Raw genomic sequence first — 21,097 nt, 5'->3', positions numbered from 1 at the left:
GAATCGTGTATGATTAGAATTGCTTTCTATATTCACACATTCATTTACATTTAAAAAAGAAAAGAGAAATGCCGTTGCTCTTGAGATCTCTCTAGTCTGGGAAAGCGAAGTTCGATGGAATTTTTCAGCCTTTTGACGCACTTGTAGAAGACAGTTGTGTAACCCCCATAAAGGAAGATGAAATTACTGAGCTGGAGCAGGCAGGAAAATCTCGGCAGCCTCCGAAGTGCATTTAGGATGTTTATATAGAATTTTGATAATGGCAACACTAAAGGCCAGGTCGCCTTGATTATTATGGCAGTAATTTTTATCTTGTCACATATGAGTGCAACTCTGCGCTCTAAAGCAAGATTGCTGCTTTCTCGAATACATATATATCCTGACTTTATGTTTCCAAAACAATGCAAAGAATGGTTTATTGCTGGAACGTTTACCGCTGAGAGTGTTCTGCTGTGTCTAGCTCTGCGTAGCCAGAATATCCGTAAACATGACATGTTTTTATACCAGAGGCATTCTTTCCTTGCTTTTACGTATTAACCCTATGAATCCAGTGAAGGCAACCCAGGTACCTGTTCATGAAAGGTTCAAATACTATCCTTGTCGCACTTCAAATTGTAGAACTCTACGTACAGCCAAAATTTATATTTCCTATTTTAATTCTTTATTTGTTTCTATTTTGGATAGTCTCATGCCATCTCTGATGTTGAGATTAGATCTAAATTGAATTGGAGTGGGTGGGCATGGGTGGAAAATTACTTTAGGACAGTGGTCAGAGCCATACAAATTAAAGTGTACCTGAACTCTTACACAGGACCGAAGGAAAACCAAGAGAAATGCACCCTGTATGTATTCAGAGAGTTTAGCCTGTTTAATTCGCCCTTGTCTGTGACTAATCACAACTGTAATTTGATCTCTCATCTGTGTCAGCTCAGGAATCTCCTCTGCCACAGATCAGCTTATTTGTTAACGCAGGATGTTAACCCTATGTCTGCTTCTATGAAAGCGGCAAGCAGCACACTGCAGATTTATTTCAGGATTTGTATCAGCTGTTACAATGTATGTATGTTTTTTCTTATCTTTTAGAGCAGAGAGGAATTTCTGAGTTTGGGTCTGCTTTAAATATTTTTGTGTATTTGAGCCAAGTATACATACATAATCTTCTGTTCAGGGTGTGAAGTCTAAGACCTGTAATATAAATTTAAAGTGAGGCCAAACACCTCTACTCATACGTTGGCTAACGGACTCCGAATTTTAGGCCCTTAGGAAGAAGATCACACGGACACCAGCTACATGTTTGCAAACCAGATCTTCTTAGTTTAATAATGAAAGACTTCAAGTTTTTATAGCATTATGTTATTAAGTTAATAATTACAATATGGCGTGATTGGTTCCTATTTCTGACTTTCATACCTGTCAGCTAATAATTTTGCTAAACACTGCAGAAACATACATATCTATCTGACATGTCCTAAGTCCTTTATTATCTGGTTTCAGTCAGCTAATCTGTTATGATAGAGGGAGAAAATTAAACTTTGAAATCATTAGACCCCCTTATCTAGTTTCTATTGCTCTGAGCTGCTGCTAGAGAGAAACAGATTTCTGTCTATTTTCCTATTATAACAGAAACTTAAGAGAACCTGTCTCGTTATACAAGGAGGATTCTACAGTTAGGTATATCTATATTAATGTAAACCTCACATTTCCCCCCTTTTGGCCATATGATGGCCACATAAATTAATAAATCAATTATAACAACAATTAACAAACAAGAATTTTACAGAAGTAATTCAAAGCTTTCTAACATAAACTTCTGACTACACTACAGCTAAACGCGGTCACCACACGATAAGCGCAACAGTGACAAGCGCGTTCAAGGCACGGTCACCGCACGTTAAGCGCAACAGTGACAAGCGTACCAACCCTGATAGCCAATTGGCCTTCAGGCACAGGATCTAATAGTTAGACCGACGATGTCGCGCAATTTTCATACTCCTGGGTAGATATTTCATCATAGGAGCTTCTTCGTTGAACTAAGTAGATGTGAGCTTCAGATGTGCGAGTGCACCTGCTAATGAAACACATAATGAATCTATAGCAAAGGTAAAACATCAGAACTGTGAGCAGGAACATCACCAGATAGGCAACTATTTGTTTAAAGAACCCTCCAATTGAACCAAATAAATTCCCTATATTTGTACCTTTAAAAGGATTCCATCCCTCATTGCCTATTTCCCTAGCGGCGTTTTGCAACTCTTTTACTTTTTGTAAGTGGTTGAGGACAATGTCGCCACTGTCGTCAATCCATGTACAGCAATCATCCTAGACCACCATGCACACCCCCCCCCTGGGCCGCTAATATATATATAATCTAAGTCCAATTTTTCTTGTAGTGCCAACTTGCGTACTTGGGCTATTTCAACTGTGTTAGCAGTGACCGCTGCAATGGTCTTATTAAACATATTGTCAATTAGTCCAGAGTAGTTATTTAATCTTATCATCATTTGCATCCCCCAACCCGTCCATGTAGGGAAAAAGGCCCATGCATAATCATTGGCGGTAAACAGACTCCTTTTATATAAATTGTGATGGGGCAATAAATATTTCTTTGCAGTTATAGCTTTTCCTTCTACAACAGCTACTCCTGGAGCTAAGGTGGCTACAGTACATTGACCATAGCTACCTCTTGGCAGCCAGGCATAAGCCCATCGTCCACAAACAAAGTAATAGGGTGGTTGCAATGAGATTATACCTCGTGGAAACATCTCTTTTGATACATTAACATGTGCTCCTGCTCCTATCATAGCAAGCTCTATTCCTAACAAGTTTGCACACTCTGGGATCCGGATAGCATCTAATACAGTGAAATTACATAAAATTTTACTAATACCTTGATCTGAGGGACAATTCATATAACCAGTATTGCCCCCTAGGAGCATAAGTAAGGCTATTCCTAGGGACCATGCATCAGTACCTATATCATTTATGCTTACAATTTTCCAGAGCATAGTAAAGTTATATGTGACGTTATTGCAATATGATTTGGGCAGTCTACCTAGGGATACTAGAGGTGTCTCAGGGATTTTTCTATATCCATGCATATTGTGGGCTTTGAATTAGGCATTGGTTTTAACACAGGGGTTCTCCAGACAGCTCTGGCTCTATCTGCAGTATGGTTTTGTCCTAAAATGTCCTCTTTACTTCATGCTTCATTTGTTATGGGGATGGCTATTAGTAGCAACCCCTTTGAATCCTTTGGCCTCATACCACATACCCAACATTTTTGTTTTATTCTCAGCTAATGCCACTCTCCTTTGCAGCATCATATACAGGTTTGGTTCTTCCCAGAACAAGTCTTGAACCTGAAATACATTGAAAAAATACACAAATAACACAATGTGTAAGCCTATCAGTTTAACCATTGTTGTCTTTGGTCACTTTCTTACAATGACTGACGTGAGTCCAGTTAATGAATTCCTCAAGTTTTACTGAAGTAGCTGTCACAAGGAGAAATAATTTTTATGAGTCTCAGCTAAATGGTTCTGTATGGTAATGACATATTCTGCTAGTTTTGAATGAAATAATTGGATTTGCTGAGGCAAATTTATTCTGTTCTAGGTACCTGTCAAACAAGATTTCATATGGACTTAACCTAAGTCGGTGTTTCATTGGGGTAGTTCTTACGCTATACAGGACGATAGGTAAACATTCTGTCCACAGCTTACCTGTATCTTCACACATTTTCCTTCCCTTGTTTTAATTGCACCATTAAGTCTTTCTGCTTTCCAACTACTATTGAGAATGATAAGGAGTATAGAAAGCCTGTGTGATACCCATAGCCTGCATTATTTCCTGTACCACCTGTCCTGTGAAATGAGAACCTTGTTCACTGACAATTACCTCCGGCAGTGAATATCTGCATATTACCTCTGTTAGGGCTTTGTTTTTGCTTTTTCATGTTTTAGCATTTGCTTTGATTACTGGCCAACACTCAGGCTAATCCTGAAAAGACATCAACACAAAGCAGGGCAAACTCATACCCTCCCACATTTGGTAGCTATATGAGGTCAATTTGTAACTTTTGCAACAGGTACTCTGGCCTAGGCATATGCCTTTGCCTTACCTTCACTACTTGTCCAATATTATGTCGCATGCAGATCTCACAATTTGCTGTGACTCGGGCAGCAACGGAGCTGAACCCAGGTGCTATCCAGTATTTACCTACCAGAGCAACCATATTATTCTTACCCATGTGAGTTGGACCATGTGTTAGAGCAGCCATCATTGGGTATAGAGATCTAGGAAGACAGAACAAAGATCCTGCCCTCCACACTCCATCTTCTTCTTGCTGTGCCCCCTTACTACTCCATGCAGCTTTGTGACTGGTAACTTCTTGTCTTTGTAGAGTTTTCAGCATCTCCACATCCACTGGTACAGGTGGAATCTCTGAGATATTGAACAGTGCAACTTCCGACAGGGGGGTGAGAGCTGCGGCTTTGGCAGCGGCGTCTGCTCTTCGATTACCTTTAGCTTCCTTTGACTGCTCTTTTGTGTGTGCTTGTACTTTTAATATGGCTACCCTGGATGGTAACTGGGGAGCCTCAAACAAGTTACTTACTAGATCAGCATTTTTAATTGGTTTACCTGCAGCCGTCATAAAGTTCCTGGACCTCCAAATCGGACCGTAGTCGTGTGATATGGAAAATCCATACCTGCTATCTGTAAAGACATTGGCAGTCTTACCTGTGGCCAGAGTACAGGCTTCAATGAGAGCATAAAGCTCAGCTTTTTTGGGCTGATTTATTTGGAGGTAAAGATTTCTGTACCACTGTTTCCTCCAGTGTTACAACAGCATAACCAGTGTGTGGCTTACCATCCTCAGTGTAGTACCTAGAACCATCAACAAAAAATTCAAAATCTGGATTTTGCAAAGGAGTATCTTGGACATTAGAGGTTTGGATAGTTTCCATGTCTATTAACTCCAGACAATCATGTTCCTCAATCAGTTCAGTTTCCTCATTTGGTAAGAGTGTAGCTGGATTTAGGGTGTTACATCTTTTTAATTTTAGGTTTTCTGGTGTAAGCAATGCAACCTCATATTTTGTTAACCTTGCCATTGACAAATGCTTAGTCTGTACCCTGTTTAGGATTTCAAGTACACTGTGGGGTGTTAACAGATTAAGAGTATGTCCTAGCACCAAGTCAGCCGACTTAGTAAGCATGAGGGCACAAGCTGCTACACTCCTGACACATCCAGGGGACCCCTGAATCACCGGATCAAGTTTGGCTGAAAAATAGGCCACAGGCCTCTGCTTGGAGAAATGCATTTGAGTGAGTACTCCTGTTGCATGTCCTTTGCTCTCATGGCAGAAAAGGAAAAATTCTTTCTTGTAGTCAGGCAGCCCCAACACTGGTGCTGTGACTATGGCTTGTTTTAAGGCCTCAAAAGATGCTTTGCCTGGTTCAGTGATTACAAATGGTTCCCTGGAGACACTCTCATACAAAGGTGTCATCAGCTGGGATGCATTGGGAATCCAATCCCTGCAGTAACTTACTAAACCCAGAAATGTCCTTAACTTCCTGACAGATGTTGGCATTGGGTAATTTTTAACATTGGATACCGTCCTGTCTGCTGTTAGACGGTTTGCTCCTTGTGGAATGCAGTGACTAAGAAATGTTACACATGGCAGACAGTATTGAAACCTTGTTAACTTTTTTTTTTTTTTTTTTTTTAGAGATAACATAGCAAACTGAAATGTAAATGTAATACCACTTCTGATGTGCAGGTGATGCTTTAACACTTGTATTTATGTATATTCACCAACAATCCTCTATGCTGCTTAGTCACTGTACTATATTCCTCTATTTGTCTCTTCCTTTAAATGCTTATTGCTTCAACAAATATGATACTTGCTGCCGTATTGCCTCTCCATAGACAGTCTTTGCTCCTTTTCAAACCTTCCCTTTTCAAGGCTGCACTACCAGCAGATGTTGTTGCACCCCTAGACATAGCTGCTCCAGCTCCAACACCTTACACCTTGATGCTTTCATCTGGCCACCCAGCAGGCAGTCGCCTCCTATGGGGAATACCTATACTGTCCAACATAGAAACATTCTACAACCTGTTCTGGCTTTTTCTGAGATTCTGTCATCCACAATTTAATCTGAGTAATTAGCTGTTTCCTTTCTAGCCACTTCTGATGCCTGACTATAAAATCCTTCAAAAAGTCATAATCTAATCTTCCACCATCTGGCATTTTAGTTTTCTTGCAAATACTTTTAAACGGGGCTGTAGCCCACGTACCATGGGTGTCTGTCATCCACTCAACTGCTGTCTTACCAGGAGGTTTAGGATCAAGACCTGCTTGATTCGAGCCAAGAGGGGTAGATACATTATTTCCCATCTTTAGCTTACACACTTACTACTTTAAAAAGTGCACTTTGTATCACGGGTTGGCCAACCACTTACTACAAATACATGAGATAAAACCTCTAGACACCTTTTTATCAGACACCCTTATTCTATCTAGCAAACGTAATTTCTTAAATGCCTATAAACACAACGTTCCTAGCCCTCTACCTGCAATATATTTAGACCAGAAGATATGATGCTGCAATATGTTCCTAAGCTATCTGCTGGTTCAGTCTACAAAGAGTTAATTTCTGTGTTAGCAATGAAGCTTTTACACAGCGAGGAAAACTTACAAACCAGGGGCCCTTTGACCTGTAGGTTTACCTCTTATCTCAGGCCGGTTAATGAGAGATATATTCTCTCTAGCAGCAGAGGCCTGTTAATTATTAACTAATATAGACTGAACTGAAACAGAAAGCTTTGGCAGACTTGAGGAGTGAAACACTGCTACGCAGCGTTTATACACAGTCTTATATTATTGACATATATTATGGTCTAGAATTTGCGTAAAAACCACTTCCTAATGCCACCTCAATACAGCCACTGATTAAATCAACAAAGCTAAACCGCAGCAACCTGTCTATGATCTATTTATAACACTTTACAACCTTTTTTGAAAAGACATGCATAAACAACAAAGTTACAGCTACAAATTACATCAACACTGCACTGTAAGGTATTACACATGCATTTTCAGAATGACCGTTAATAAACCCCAAATACAATGTTAGATTACATAAAAACAAGCACCACAGACAAGACAAATACATCCAAGTAGCCAAGGTTCAGTTTTTGCGAGGCATTAATACTCACCCAGACCACAAGAGGCTGTGAGAGAGAGGAGACAAAGATATATAGGAGCTAAGTCAAGAGGTTCTTACCAAGTTGACAGATCTTCCACTAGGCAGCTGTTGTCCTGCTATCTCACACCTCAGACGATCCTAGGTGAATATTATCTGCTCGGTCCCTGTTCGGGCGCCAAATTGTGAAGTCTAAGACCTGTAATATAAATTTAAAGTGAGGCCAAACACCTCTACTCATACGTTGGCTAACGGACTCCGAATTTTAGGCCCTTAGGAAGAAGATCACACGGACACCAGCTACATGTTTGCAAACCAGATCTTCTTAGTTTAATAATGAAAGACTTCAAGTTTTTATAGCATTATGTTATTAAGTTAATAATTACAATATGGCGTGATTGGTTCCTATTTCTGACTTTCATACCTGTCAGCTAATAATTTTGCTAAACACTGCAGAAACATACATATCTATCTGACATGTCCTAAGTCCTTTATTATCTGGTTTCAGTCAGCTAATCTGTTATGATAGAGGGAGAAAATTAAACTTTGAAATCATTAGACCCCCTTATCTAGTTTCTATTGCTCTGAGCTGCTGCTAGAGAGAAACAGATTTCTGTCTATTTTCCTATTATAACAGAAACTTAAGAGAACCTGTCTCGTTATACAAGGAGGATTCTACAGTTAGGTATATCTATATTAATGTAAACCTCACAAGGGTATTTGTCAGTATGCAAGGAAAGGACTTGTATAATGGATTGTAAGGTTTTGTACACGCCAGATGGTTTTCATATGGAGCAAACGGTTGGACCTCCTCTGCCAAGAATTGGCTGTTTGGGAGAGCGAGATGGGCCTGTTTATATCTACCGCAAAGTGGGACCACTGCTCTGAATCTATCATGAAGAGAAACTTCTACTACTCATATTTAGAAACTAATATTAACCACTTAAAGGGACTCCGAGCAGTGCAGAAACTATAGGAAGATGCATATCATATTTTTTTTTTTTTTTTTAAGATGGCATACTGCCACGTGCAGCGCCATCTGGGATGTTCTCCCTGGTGACTTGAGAGTACGTATACCATCTCATCCTACTAGCCTGCCTGGCTTTCAGACATGAGGTACATGTACTCAATGTACACCCCAATCACCAGGTTGTGCCAGTATGGAGGATCCTATCAACTGAGCATGGCGCATCAGGACAGGCATACTGACACTTTGGATGAGACTGGGAAACCACTCACTCAACTAACATTGATCTTCACAGACCAATGAAAGGACAAGCAGTCTCAACCAGACCTCAAACACATCCCGGAAGATGCATATCATTTTAAAGCTCTCTTTCTCCTCTTTCCAATGATATATAAACCACCGCCCCACGCCTTTTAGTTTTCGCTATTTTCACGGTTGAAATTGCCGCGGCCGCGATTTCGATCGCGAAAATAGAGAAAACTAAAAGGCGTAGGGCGACGATTTAGGTGTCGCCAGAAAGAGGAGAAAGACAGCTTTAAAATGATATCCATCTTTCCATAGTTACATTGTATTACACAGGGCGACTTTTTCTGCTGAATGGAGCTGCTGACTTTGAGAAAAAGTCGCCCTGTGTAATACAATGTAACTATGGAAAGATGGATATCATTTTAAAGCTCTCTTTCTCCTCTTTCTGACGACACCTAAATCGTCGCCCTACGCCTTTTAGTTTTCTCTATTTTTGCAATCAAAATCGCGGCCGCGGCAATTTCAATCGCGAAAATAGCAAAAACTAAAAAGCGTAGGGCGGCGGTTTATATATCATTGGAAAGAGGAGAAAGAGAGCTTTAAAATGATATGCAACTTTCCATGGTTTCTGCACTGCTCGGAGTCCCTTTAAGCCTATCTGGATGGATATATACGTCCAGTGTAGTTGTGGAGAGTGCACCACCAGTTTGTTACTAAATGAGGCACGTGGTATCATTTTAATTGTGACAGGTTGTAGAATACATTTTGGTGTGTCTTAAAGCTTGGACACATATCACATAAAAAATAGGTGGGGCAAACTCAATCCAACATAAAAAAAAAGTAATTTTCAAAATTATTATCCAACTTGGGAAAGTCTTAGCAAAACTACAAGAGACATATGGTAACATTTTAACCCTGATAAGTTGTAGAATGGAGTTTAGAAAGTTTTAGGGGTTAGGCCCAAGTCTTGTGCATTCTTTTTAGTCACAAACTGAAGCAAAAGCAATGAAATTATCGCATATTCTATACCAAAATAAAAGACTTATAAAATGAAAACAAAGTGACAGAATATAAGAGAAAAAAACATTTATGGTTACCTTACGAACTTGGCTTTTTAAATATGTATACCATGAGGGTATATTACTGTTATTTTTGCAAATAAGGTCTCGTAATCATCGATGGTGTACAATGAGAAATCAAAAACACAAAACAGAAAAAAGGCACCTTTATTTCCAAATACAATATTGTTACCATACATTGTGCTAGGAACATAATCTAAATGTTGTAATAACCAGGATGGATAAGAAAATACAATTTGTGGGTTTAACTTATACTTAGCACTGTTTATTGTAAAGCTATAATGGATGTAATTGGAGAAATAGTGTGTGGGTTTTTTTTTTCTTTAATTTCACTTGCATAGAAAATAAGGTATTTACTAAACAAAATTTTTCACACACTAAAAGGCTAATTTGTCCTGGAAAAAAATATATAGATAATTTAGCTGTGACAAGGATTAATAAAGTTATTGGCGAATGAGTTGCAGCAGTGCTGATATGTGAAAATTGCTCTCGTCCTGAAGTAGATAAATTGTTGCATAGGGCCTACTTGACTCCTGTTAGGCTAGCCAAACTCTAGGGGCTTGATTCACAAACCCATGCTAACTGTTAGCACGGGCGTGCTAAACAGTTGGCACGTGAAGTGCCGCTCGCAGACTTTTGCGCACACAAAGTCCCGCGATCGCGGACATTTGCGCGTGATAACGATAGCACGGGTCAAACCTCCACATCAGACCTCTGCTTTAGTCATTTTGAGCAACAGGGCACATTCTATCATATGTGGTAGACCTGTCCCCTAGCTTCATGCTTTTGGTCTAAGGTCACAAGCCTTATAGCAGATGTTCTTAATGTTACCTTCAAGAAAGACTCATCAGTACTGCTTTTAGGCAACAAGACATCCACTATGCGCCATCCGGCCCACCGCCTGGTTCAACATATTGCAAATGCAGCTCAATCGTACCTAGCTTCCACATGGAAAGACCCTTACTTAGATCTTGATCCGCTTGTCGTAGAAGTACATCATGTTATGATATGAACATGGTCTCCTTGGTTGAACTATTCTGATACTCCTGGTATTTTGTATATTTGTTAGCCTTACCATGGTCATTTATGCTCCGTCAATGAATGTTGATGTCGTGTCCCTTCCTTTCCTCTTCCCATACTTCTTTGACTTATAGTTCAATATATTGTTTCCATGGTGTCACACATATTTTTTTTCCTTTTCTACTCTCTTTTTCATATCTTGTTGATGTGTTATTCATATGCATCTTACTATGCTGTTCCTCTATGTGGGACTGTTTACCTTTCTGTTGTATATTTCTCTATATACCCAATAAAAACCTTTGAAACTAAAGTGTACCTCTCAGAGAGAGAGAGAGAGAGAGAGAGATAGCAGGCATAGGTAAACTCTGCAGGTAAACTTCTCAGCATTGAGACCCCCTTCACGCCAGAAAAGAAGTTTGACCTAAATATCACAGGCGGGATACCTGTTCCAATGACATCTGGCCAGTTTTGCCTAACTTTCTGTTGTGTTTCTGGAGAACAAAGTAAGCTGCAATCTCTTCAATGAGAGCACAGTAGAATGGAGGTTCTAACCCTTTTGCATTCTATTCAAAATTTAAGAAAGTTTTTCCCTTAACTTCCACTTTAATTTCTAGCTGATAATTGGTTCTTACTACATTCCAGCTGCATGAAATAGCTAAATGTCTGTTCATGTTCAGAGAAGATATATGAACCTAGCTTGACTTTTTTTCTTGCATTCACCTCCGCTGGCGCTATAATATTTTTGATATATCTATCCAAAATGGTTCTTTTTGATAATGTGTCAGCACGAAAAGAAGCATGAAGAATCACTGGGATAGGTTTAAAAATACACACAGCTATGGTGAAGGTCATCATTCAGCAGCATGAGGAGTCAGAGGATAGTCCCTCTTCATGTGACCCAGGCTGGTTTCATGGAGATAGTTAAATCCAAGGTTGCAATGATGAAAAAGATTTGCTTCGTAACACTACATGGTGGCTTGGTCTTGGGAAAGTTCAGAAGCTTCAGAGAGGACAGATTTCCAGCCTTCTTGAAGAGCCAGATCATACGATGGTCTTCTGTTCTTCCCACTGTAGTTGACAGGTGAATGCATAGAAAGAAAGCAAAATGGGTGTTAAAAGTAACGCAGCATTTGCCAATAATTTTCGGGAAACGGTGGCACGTAAGATAAAAGTTTGTGGAAGGCTAGAAAACATCCGAGAGACAACTCTGTTCAGGATCTCAGGCCCTTGACCTCGTTGATGTTCTCGCTTATGGCAGATGAAGCTGATGAACACCTGGAGCATTGGAAGAACTGCAAGTTTTCATGTTGCTCAGATGACTTCGGTTTGACCTTTCTAGAGAAGGGCATGGAGCATGTGGTGTTTTGAGAGCAATGATGCTCTTCTTGTCTTTGGTCAGATAAAAGCTATTTAATTGCTGCTTTATAAGAGAAACCAATATGTATAAGCACAGCCTTCCATTTTCAACCATTATGACCATAATGCTTTCAGACATAAAGTAAATATAGAAAAGTCAATAAAGAAATACATAATATGCAGCTTGTGTCGCGGTGTGTCTATGTGTTCCTATACCTTTATGGGAAAAGTAAGTTATTTGGCATTTTTGTTTTTCTTTAATATGTATTGACAAATTCACATTTATTCTTTATTCAAACAGTATATGAAGATCAAGGTGATGTATTTATATTAAAATAAATTAATGTTTCCATTATTCTACAATAAAATCATTACATATTTAATTTACATTTATGAAAAAGTAAGTGGGCTCTTGCCACTAATACTTAGTATTGCCCCCTTTTTGTATAATATATAAATTGATGCTTAACGTAAACCAGAGCTGTTGAAAAAAGCAGAATTGGTACAAGCATGCGCAGAAGAGACCGACTGAGCCTGTTACTGCGGCTGAACGGCAGACTGTGGGAGGACGGCGTGGGACGTGTTTATGTTGCTGGAGGAAGCCGCGGGTGAGTATCAATTCTTTTTTTTCCACAGCTCTGGTACACTTTAAGGTTGGTAATATCTGCAGTCCCATTGCTGATAGATGACTAGTGGGATTTGTAGAGGTAATAGATGGGAGGTTACTATTAAAGGGGGGGTTAGTGTTAGACACTTTTCAGGGAAATGTTACAGTTTGCACTATGAGGGATTGCAGTAAGTAAGGGGTCAAAGTGACCCTGTAATGATTGTGATATGGAGGCTGCCATATTTATTTTCTTTTAAACAATGCCAATTGCCTGGCTGTCCAACTGATCTTCTGCCTAGAATACGTTAAATGATACCAGGCTCTGGTAAAAATGTAAAATGCAGTGCTTCAGGGGTAGTCAATACTTACCGCACCTCTCATTCCCTGCAGTCAGCAGCCGGTCTTCTCCTATAGCTCCCGGGGTCCTAGCGACTTGGCTGACCTTTTTAACCCGGATAGCCTTTGCTTCTGCCCGGCACATAATTACGGGCAGAAGTACGCACACTTAGCATCTGACGCTTGCTTTTCAGTGGAGCGCAGACGCTAGGATGGAGGAGGTGGGGGAGTGTGCGTACTTCTGGCCATAACGGGCAGCAGCAAAGACTATCTGGGTTAAAGGTCAGCGAAGTCGCCCGGACACCAGGAGCTATGGTATCGGCTCTGGTATCCTTTAAGCCAATGGCCCAGAAGGAGGATGGAGATGCCGAGAGTAAAGTCTGACTACACTTGGCTGCATGCTTGTTCCAGGTGGATAATTCTGACATTACTAAAGCCAAAAGGTTTTGCAGGACTGCCAGGCAATTGGCATTACGTAAATGGAAGTAGATATGGCAGCCTCCATGTCCCTCTCACAAGGAATAGTGATCGAGGTTAGAGATGGGTACTAGCTGTGGGTAGCTGTTAGGATTAGATTTGGTGGAAAGGTGACAGATCAGAATAGTTGGGGGGATGGTGGATTAAGTATTTTTATTCTGATTGTACCAAGATGAATAAGTGCCCAGAATCATCATGGGGAAACAAACCAGGTAATATGCTATATTTTGCTTGCTCCCACCAAATACTGAAATATTACTTTACGGGAAACTGGGCTTCCAGGCAGACAATGGTAATATTTTATCTCCAGCCTTATTAAATATATAATGAGGAATAGCAACCTTATCCAAACAAATAACCTTTATAAAACTTTGTTCCGGCCAAACATTTTGTGCTTGAGAACATTTTTTGTAATGGTAAGTCCCCAAAAAGTGATATGAAACTCAGCAATTCCTCATTGTTCTAAAAAAAATATTTACAGCATAAGATCTACTTCCACTGAAAAAAAATTGTAGCAGAACAGCATTCAAACAGTTAAACAGCACACTGTTCTTTAGTGGAAAGCTCCTCAAGCTTCTGGCCGCATCCAAAGAGATGATGACATTATCTTTTGTTTACATTCCGTTTTTGCTACAAAAGGATACAGCCAGCCGCATGCTGACACTGAACTGCATATATTATAGAACTAGGGAGCTGAGAAACAATCACTGGATATATTATAATGTATAAATAATTGCAGCTCTGCTGTAAATGCAATGGCCGCTTTCAGAGCAGATAAACTGTACTTTGGGAATTTGTAGACAGACAATATTACTTGTGCACAAAAGCAAATATGGTAACTGAATGGGTAATAAAGAGTAGGAAAATACATTTTATTGAATGTTTTGTCAGAGTTTTATCCCACTTTATGGACAATTTCTCTCACTTGTGTCCTGAAAGAAGGTAAAATAAAACCTTTCTGTATAGAAGGTTAGAGTTGGTAACCTCACCAGGTTTTATATTTCAGTTACTCAATTGTTCCTCTGGGATGCCCGAGTTTCCAGAGATAGGAAGTTAGGAAATCTCTCCAGTGGAGGCATAGAGATTAGGAAAATGGTGTGCTATAATCAGTAATTTGCTGCTCATACGAACACGTGCATTTACATTGAGTATTATATGGGCACATAACAACCCATTCCACGGTTAGGGCTGGTGCACACCAGAGCGGTTCTGGAGTGTTTTTAAAAACACTAGCTGTTCGAAAACAGCTTAGGTAATGTATTTCAATAGGCTGGTGCACACCAGAGCGGTTAGTTTTTTCCACAAACGCAAACTCGGGGTCTGCAGCATTTTTTCGATTTCTGAGGTGTTTCTGCCTCAATGTTAAAGTAAAGGAAAGTGGAAAACCGTTCTGAAAAACACTAGATCATAGCGGTTTTCCAGGCGGTTTTGTTATAGAAGCTGTTCCGTAACAGCTTTACTGTAACAATATATGAAATCTGCCACACAAAAACGCTTCAAAAACCACTAGGCATGTTTAGAAACCTCTCTAAACATTTTCACCAATCAGAAAAATCACATGATTTTTTTTTTTTTTTTTTTTTGTACGCAAAAATTTCACACAACAGTGGAAACGTAACCTAAGACCCTACCTTATTTTGTGGAACACACAGTGAGTAAATAAATGGTCTCTCCCTACTCCTGTGTGTTCTTATCTTTGCCTGTTCTACCACTCCTCCAGGCTGGCTCCAATGCCAAGCCGCCGTAGCCTGCTCCACTTTAAACCTATTGTAATTATTTCAACAAGCAGAAAATGTTTCCTGTGCGCTCATAATGGCTGCCTCTGCAGGAATAACAAGCACAAAATGAGCATTCAAAGGGCACTTTTGAGCGGCACAAATCTACATGACGCCAATAACCAAACGGGCAATGGGTGCCAGCCTGTAAGTGGAATAATGATCTTTGCAAGTTGCTGGATTTCAAGTATGGGTGATATTCTGCCATGGTTTTATGCCGGGATCATGGGAGTTCATAGCTGCCAGCCAGAGCCACACATTTTTCTGGTATGGTTGCTTTGTGCGGCAGGGTAGGCTGCCAAAAAGCTTTTTGCCTAATCCAGGGAACAACATGACACCTTCCAATGTTGTCCTGCAATGAGAATCCTCCTATCTGACAATGCACAGGCATTAGTAAGTTACATAAGAGGCGAATCCAGCGCTTCGCTTTAACACAAATGCAATTATTCTGTATTCTGAATCTCCCGGCTGCTGTTTTAGAAAATCATATCCGATGCTTTTCCCAGCAGAAGATTATTGAGTTGATTTAGCTGCGATTTGACTTAACAAAGCTTCAAATGCATTCCTACCGTGGAGTCAGAATAAAGGTAGGGAGATATCAATGATGCATTCAAACCAAAATTCCTCTTTGCAGGGCCATCAATGCACCCCTCGGAGTTAATGGCGGAGATGAGAAACAGTGGGTTTGCTCTGAAACAAAATGTGCTGGGAAGAAACCTGACCGTAAATGATCCATCGCAGGTAATGATCTATTTCTTTTATTATTATTATTTATTATTTTATATTTTTTTTATCGGTAAGCTGAAAATATCTATACATTTATGTGTGATTGCTTCCAAATTGCTACTTAGCACTTAGCAATATGCATATCCATAGGGTGGTAAAAGAGAGCAATAACTGGCTCATAGTAGCTTGGATTTGTGTTTTTCATTTTTTATATATTTTTTAGACTTGTGATATAGTAAAATAGCACTAAAGAATTACATGAGCACAATTTATCTTTGATTTTTTTTCTTTGTTTTTTTCTTTTTCCTCTCCTTGCGTACATTAAGCCTGTCCAATCTTTTTTTTACTCAAACACCCACGGCCCCCCAGCATTTCATTTTCACCAGTGTGCTGGGGGGGGTTAATCGGGGAAAAGGGTTCACGGCAGGGATCTGGGGGCTCTATACCATGACCCATTATTCGGGCGGGGCCAGTGGCAGATCACATGTTTTAGCTCTGCCCCCTTGCATGAGCATCAGTGTAATTTTGTTATTACACCCTAACACTTTGCTCCACATAGGGCAGGGCTGTCAAACTAAGTCATGTAAGGGGCCAAAATCTAAAACCTAGTCTAGGTTGTGGGGCCAAATGTTTTTATCAGGATTTAACATTTGTTGTACAATCTTAAACTAAGTAATGTAACTATAGCGACCATAGGGGGCCTGCTCCTCCCCCTTCTGCAGAGTAGCCCAGTGGAGCAGTTTTATATCTGCTCCAGCACTGCTTTGGTTCTCCTCTGATCTTCCTGACAGCCACAAGCGCCATACTGTATACCTCAGGCTCCTGAGGCATGTCACATGATCAGGAAAAGGAGGTGTACACAATGCATAGCTGGTAAATATTAAGCTCAACACACACCATACAATCTTGGTTGTACAGATTTACCAAATCTATGTAGTATAAGGGCCAACAGATTAAAAATACCTTGAATGATTGGTTGGATAAGCTCTTATACTACATGAAAGTGGTAAGATTGAACAACCAAGATTGTATGGTGTGTGTTGAGCCTTACACTGCTCTGCTTCACTACTATGCCATGTTGGGAGATGGTTTTGGGGGAAGGTATGTGTGTGTTTTACCAGCCACACGGGATTGGGAGGATTTGATCCTCAGAGTGGGCCCCATGCTAATTTAGTTGGGGGGAAGGGGCTGCCTCCTGGGTTATTGCTGCACCCCAGCTCAAACTGACTGTTTCAGTCAGAAATCCTGTAGCCAGTGTGCTCCTCTGGATGGAAAGGCAGTGCGCTGTTGTTTTTTTACTGCTTACAATGAAGCACATTTGAAGCTCTCAAGGGTCATCTAAAATGGCAAGGAGGACTGAATTTAGCCCACAGGCCTTGTGTCTGTTACCTGCGACATAAGGGGACGCTGTGCCTCAGCAGATCCTGCAGTGGCACCCCTACGATCGGCTCAGATGCGACCTGATATTTATATTATGTTGTGCAGCAACGAGGGATGTGGCCAGTGAGGATGACGCTGTGCCTTTATCAGCAATAGCGCCATGGAGCTGAAGCCACTTTCCAGTTCTCTTCCTTTTATTCATGTGCTTGCGCCATGGGTGCCTTCTCACAATAGGCCGTAGCTCTGTGGTGCAGAAGTGCGTCCAGAATGCTTAGCGCCTCATTGCTTTCTCATTTTCACTGCATCTTACGGTGGTTGGGGGGGCAGGAGAGGTAACTTTTCGGAAACAAATTACTTTATTTAGATCAGAATCGGAATCAATTTATTTCGCCAAGCAAGTTTGCCCTTACAAGGAATTTGTCTTGGCAGTTGCTTAACAAAAACAATACAAGGACTTGTATATTACAAGTCAAGAACAGTATGTAAGTATAGTAGCAGTAAGCAAGGTGAGAATTGTTCATTTTCAGTTCTGTGCTGATTACTTTCAATTCCTAGCAGCTCTAGCGTGGTTCAGCGTTAAGAATGGCTACCACCTGAGGAAAAAAAGCTGTTTCTGTGTCTAGGGGTTTTAGTTGCGATATAACCGGACTCTTACTCCTGAAGGCATGCGCTGGAAGATGGGGTGAGAGGGGTCAGAGCAGGGCGAGAAGGGTCAGTTAGGTCAGTTGTTGCTAGTTGGACACAGGGCTGATTACAAGATTACAAAAATAAAGAAATATATCACCTATACTAAAACTATTTTTAAGACCCATTTTACAAATAACTGCTCGGTTAGCTATGATCAGACCTCTGTATAAAGTTAACTTAAAAAAGCCAACAGTTATTTTTTAAAATAAACTTCACCGCTAATGGGTCTTAAAAGCTGCTTTTAGCAGAAAAAAAGCCTCCCAAAACTAGCTGATACAGTGTAAAAATTTTATCCAATCAACTCACCCAAATTAGGTTCAAAATCAAGCTCTCGGCCAGAGCGTCTTCTAATAACCATCATCTCCCAGCACATTATTCCCTGCTGGCTACCTGCTGGCAGAGACCAGAGTGGCTTTGAAAGGGAAGAATAGAAAAGGATTTGTTGCTAGTTGGACACAGGGCTGATGGCCTGTACTCCGCTTTGACTTGATAGTGGGGGAAACTAGGTGCATTAGACTTTGTATCATCCTGACACGCCGAAAGTGTTGTCATTGAATATTCATAATAAAAGCCAGGCATCTCCACAGCAACAGCAAACCTAAGTGTAACGCAAGCCCTGCCTGATGGCCACTCCATAAAGCTTTTTTCCTCTGAGCAATTTGATCGCAAGGCACTTTTAGTGATGGATTTGTCAAGAGCTTTTGAAACCAGACAAAGCACTGTATGGGCACAAACCGCAGCACATTACAACACTTTGTAAAGGACGGGGATATTAAACTTGGTGCAGCATATTACTTTCCTGCTATATACATGCTTTTGTATCTTGTCCTTTTCATTGTGTTCTGCCTGCACATTATATTGTCCTCGCGCTATACAGAAGGCTTTTACAGCTGTTGACGTTCGGTGTGCGGACTTCACACTTCACTCAGTGAGAGTTGTTATAGCGCATAAACAAAATCCACATTTTCTCACAATTTCGCTGTCCCTTTTTTGCCATCTATCCTTGAAGAGTGTGCAAGATGTTTATGGGGTTATCAGAGTCAATTGCCTGCTGGCGTCTTTCCTTTTCGAGGTCATACTTTCAGTGGCTTTTACAGCAGCTGAGTTTATTGTATGTTTAGAGCTATCTAGTGTTGGTGTATTATTTCCAACCTTTATTTCTTTTTTTCCATTAAAGTGCACTGAGCACCCAGGATACATTTTTTTTTCCACAGTGAACCTTCGTAATCTTACGTAATGTTCGTAATGGAGTGTGCTGTCATTGGGGGTGGGGTTTGGGGGAGCACCATTACTTGCCTACAGGGGGCTACTCCTCTAACCTAATGTCCATGTGGAGTGTTATTTTCCCAAGGTAGCATCTGCAGCGATTGGCAGTTCAAAGCTCCCGTCTGTGGAATGCGTTCCTGGCCGCAGCAATGCATGCTGGGAGATGTTGTCTGTAGATGTGAGTACATCTACCGCTGGGGAGATGTATGGACTACATCTCCCGGCATGCATTGCAGCAGCTGGGCGTGTGCTCCACAAGCTGGAGCTTTGAACTGCCGGTCACTGCGGACGCTCCCCGGGTAACATGGTGCACTCCACACGGACGGTGGGCTAGAGGAGCAGGGCCCCCTCATGGGTAAGCAATGGCGTTCCCCCAAATCCAACCCCCAGACGGCACACTTCATTACGAACTACCCCTTATGGGTGCTCAGTACTCTTCAAAGTAAACCTGTGATCTGTAGATTTGGAGATGTAGGCTAATGAATTCAAAGAAAAAGTATAGTGCTGAGTTTCTTGAGCTACCCTGTTGGCTAAGGAGGCCCACCATCATATTGTAAGGACCAATAGAGAGGCATCAGCGGTCGGGGCATAGCCGAGCTTTACCTTTGCAAAAAAAGTTATTTTTTTCATATTAAATCATCGGTGGGACTACTGATAATTTTGCTATGTGTCTGTATGGGTTTCCTCTGGGCACTCCGGTTTCCTCCAGGCACATCCCAATAACATACAGATAGGTTAATTGGCTTCCCCCTAAAATTGGCTGTACACTATGATGGACATACTGTATGGCTGTGGTAGGGATTAGATTGGGAGCTCCTCTGTTGGACAGTTAGTGACAAGACTATATTGTATATACTCTGTAAAGCACTGCAGAAGATGGCGCTAACTAAATACTAAATAATATGTAGTTGTTACTGATGGTGTCCTCAAATTATATATTCATTTCATAAAGAAATGTATTTTATTTGCATGGAGTTCCATTTTAAAGTGACAGTCCCTCCTTTGATGAGAAATATACAGTCCCTTCAGTTCAGTTCTACATAATACCAGGATTAATGGCATATTTCTTTTTTCCATACTACCTTGAATCTGTGCACACAATCACGCAGGTCCTCCACCAAGATCCTAACAGACTGTCAACTTAGAAGTGTCAATGTTACTGCCAGTCACTTAGAGCCTGAGTCCTCTGCTGTGTTTTTAAAAACGAATGCATTGTATGCATTGTTCAAGCGATTTTTGAAACGCATTTGACGCATTTTAATGTGTTAAAAAGGCATAAAAACGCAATAAAACGCATTTGAAAAACGCATGTGTTTTTATGCATTTTTAAAAACCCAGCAGTGGGCTCAAGCCCTTAATGCAAGCAACAAAAATAACTAACCAGACCTCCTGCTTTGCACAGTTAGTTACTAATGCAGGAAATGTGAAATACCTGGGTGTTAGAACTGAAACACATGATACAGATTAAAGACTAGAAAATTAACTGCAGTTTGGAAATTCATAGCTGGCTTGAAATCAAAAGGAAAGGTATTCATGACATTTAATTGCAAAAATGTATAAGCAGCAATGATACATGTTTATAGAATATCACTTGAAAGCAATTTACCGACCATTTTTGATGAAATTACCAATCCCTAATTTATTGATAACACACTCCACATTGACACTTCTGACAGCCACCAGTGATATAAGGTACCCAGGCAGGTGCTTCTGGGAACTATGTGAGAAAAGTATCAGTACGGTGGTGTAGTGGTTAGTGCAACGCTGGGTCCCCGGTTCAAATCCCAGCTAGGTCAGCATCTGCAAGGAGTTTGTATGCTCTGCCCATGTCTGTGTGGGTTTCCTCCGGGCACTCCGATTTCCTCCCACATTCCAAAAACAAACAGATAAGTTAATTGGCTTCTACCTAAATTGGCCCTAGACTATGATACATACAGTACACGAGACATACACTACATACATAGAC

At 40.7% G+C, this 21,097-nt stretch overlaps 1 protein-coding gene across 1 annotated transcript in view; it reads left to right on the top strand.

Annotated features, from left to right (window-relative positions):
* Nucleotides 1-21,097, top strand: part of CIR1 (corepressor interacting with RBPJ, CIR1) — an 80,285-nt gene that overhangs the window by 43,423 nt on the left and 15,765 nt on the right. Inside the window, exon 8 of the mRNA XM_068245514.1 lies at nt 15,707-15,813. Within this exon, the coding sequence (XP_068101615.1) occupies nt 15,707-15,813 (107 nt within the window). The remainder of the gene's footprint in view (nt 1-15,706; nt 15,814-21,097) is intronic.

This window comes from Hyperolius riggenbachi, chromosome 7 (assembly GCF_040937935.1).
Source record: "Hyperolius riggenbachi isolate aHypRig1 chromosome 7, aHypRig1.pri, whole genome shotgun sequence".
NCBI lineage: Eukaryota > Metazoa > Chordata > Amphibia > Anura > Hyperoliidae > Hyperolius > Hyperolius riggenbachi.
This window is presented reverse-complemented; position numbering and strand designations above follow the sequence as displayed.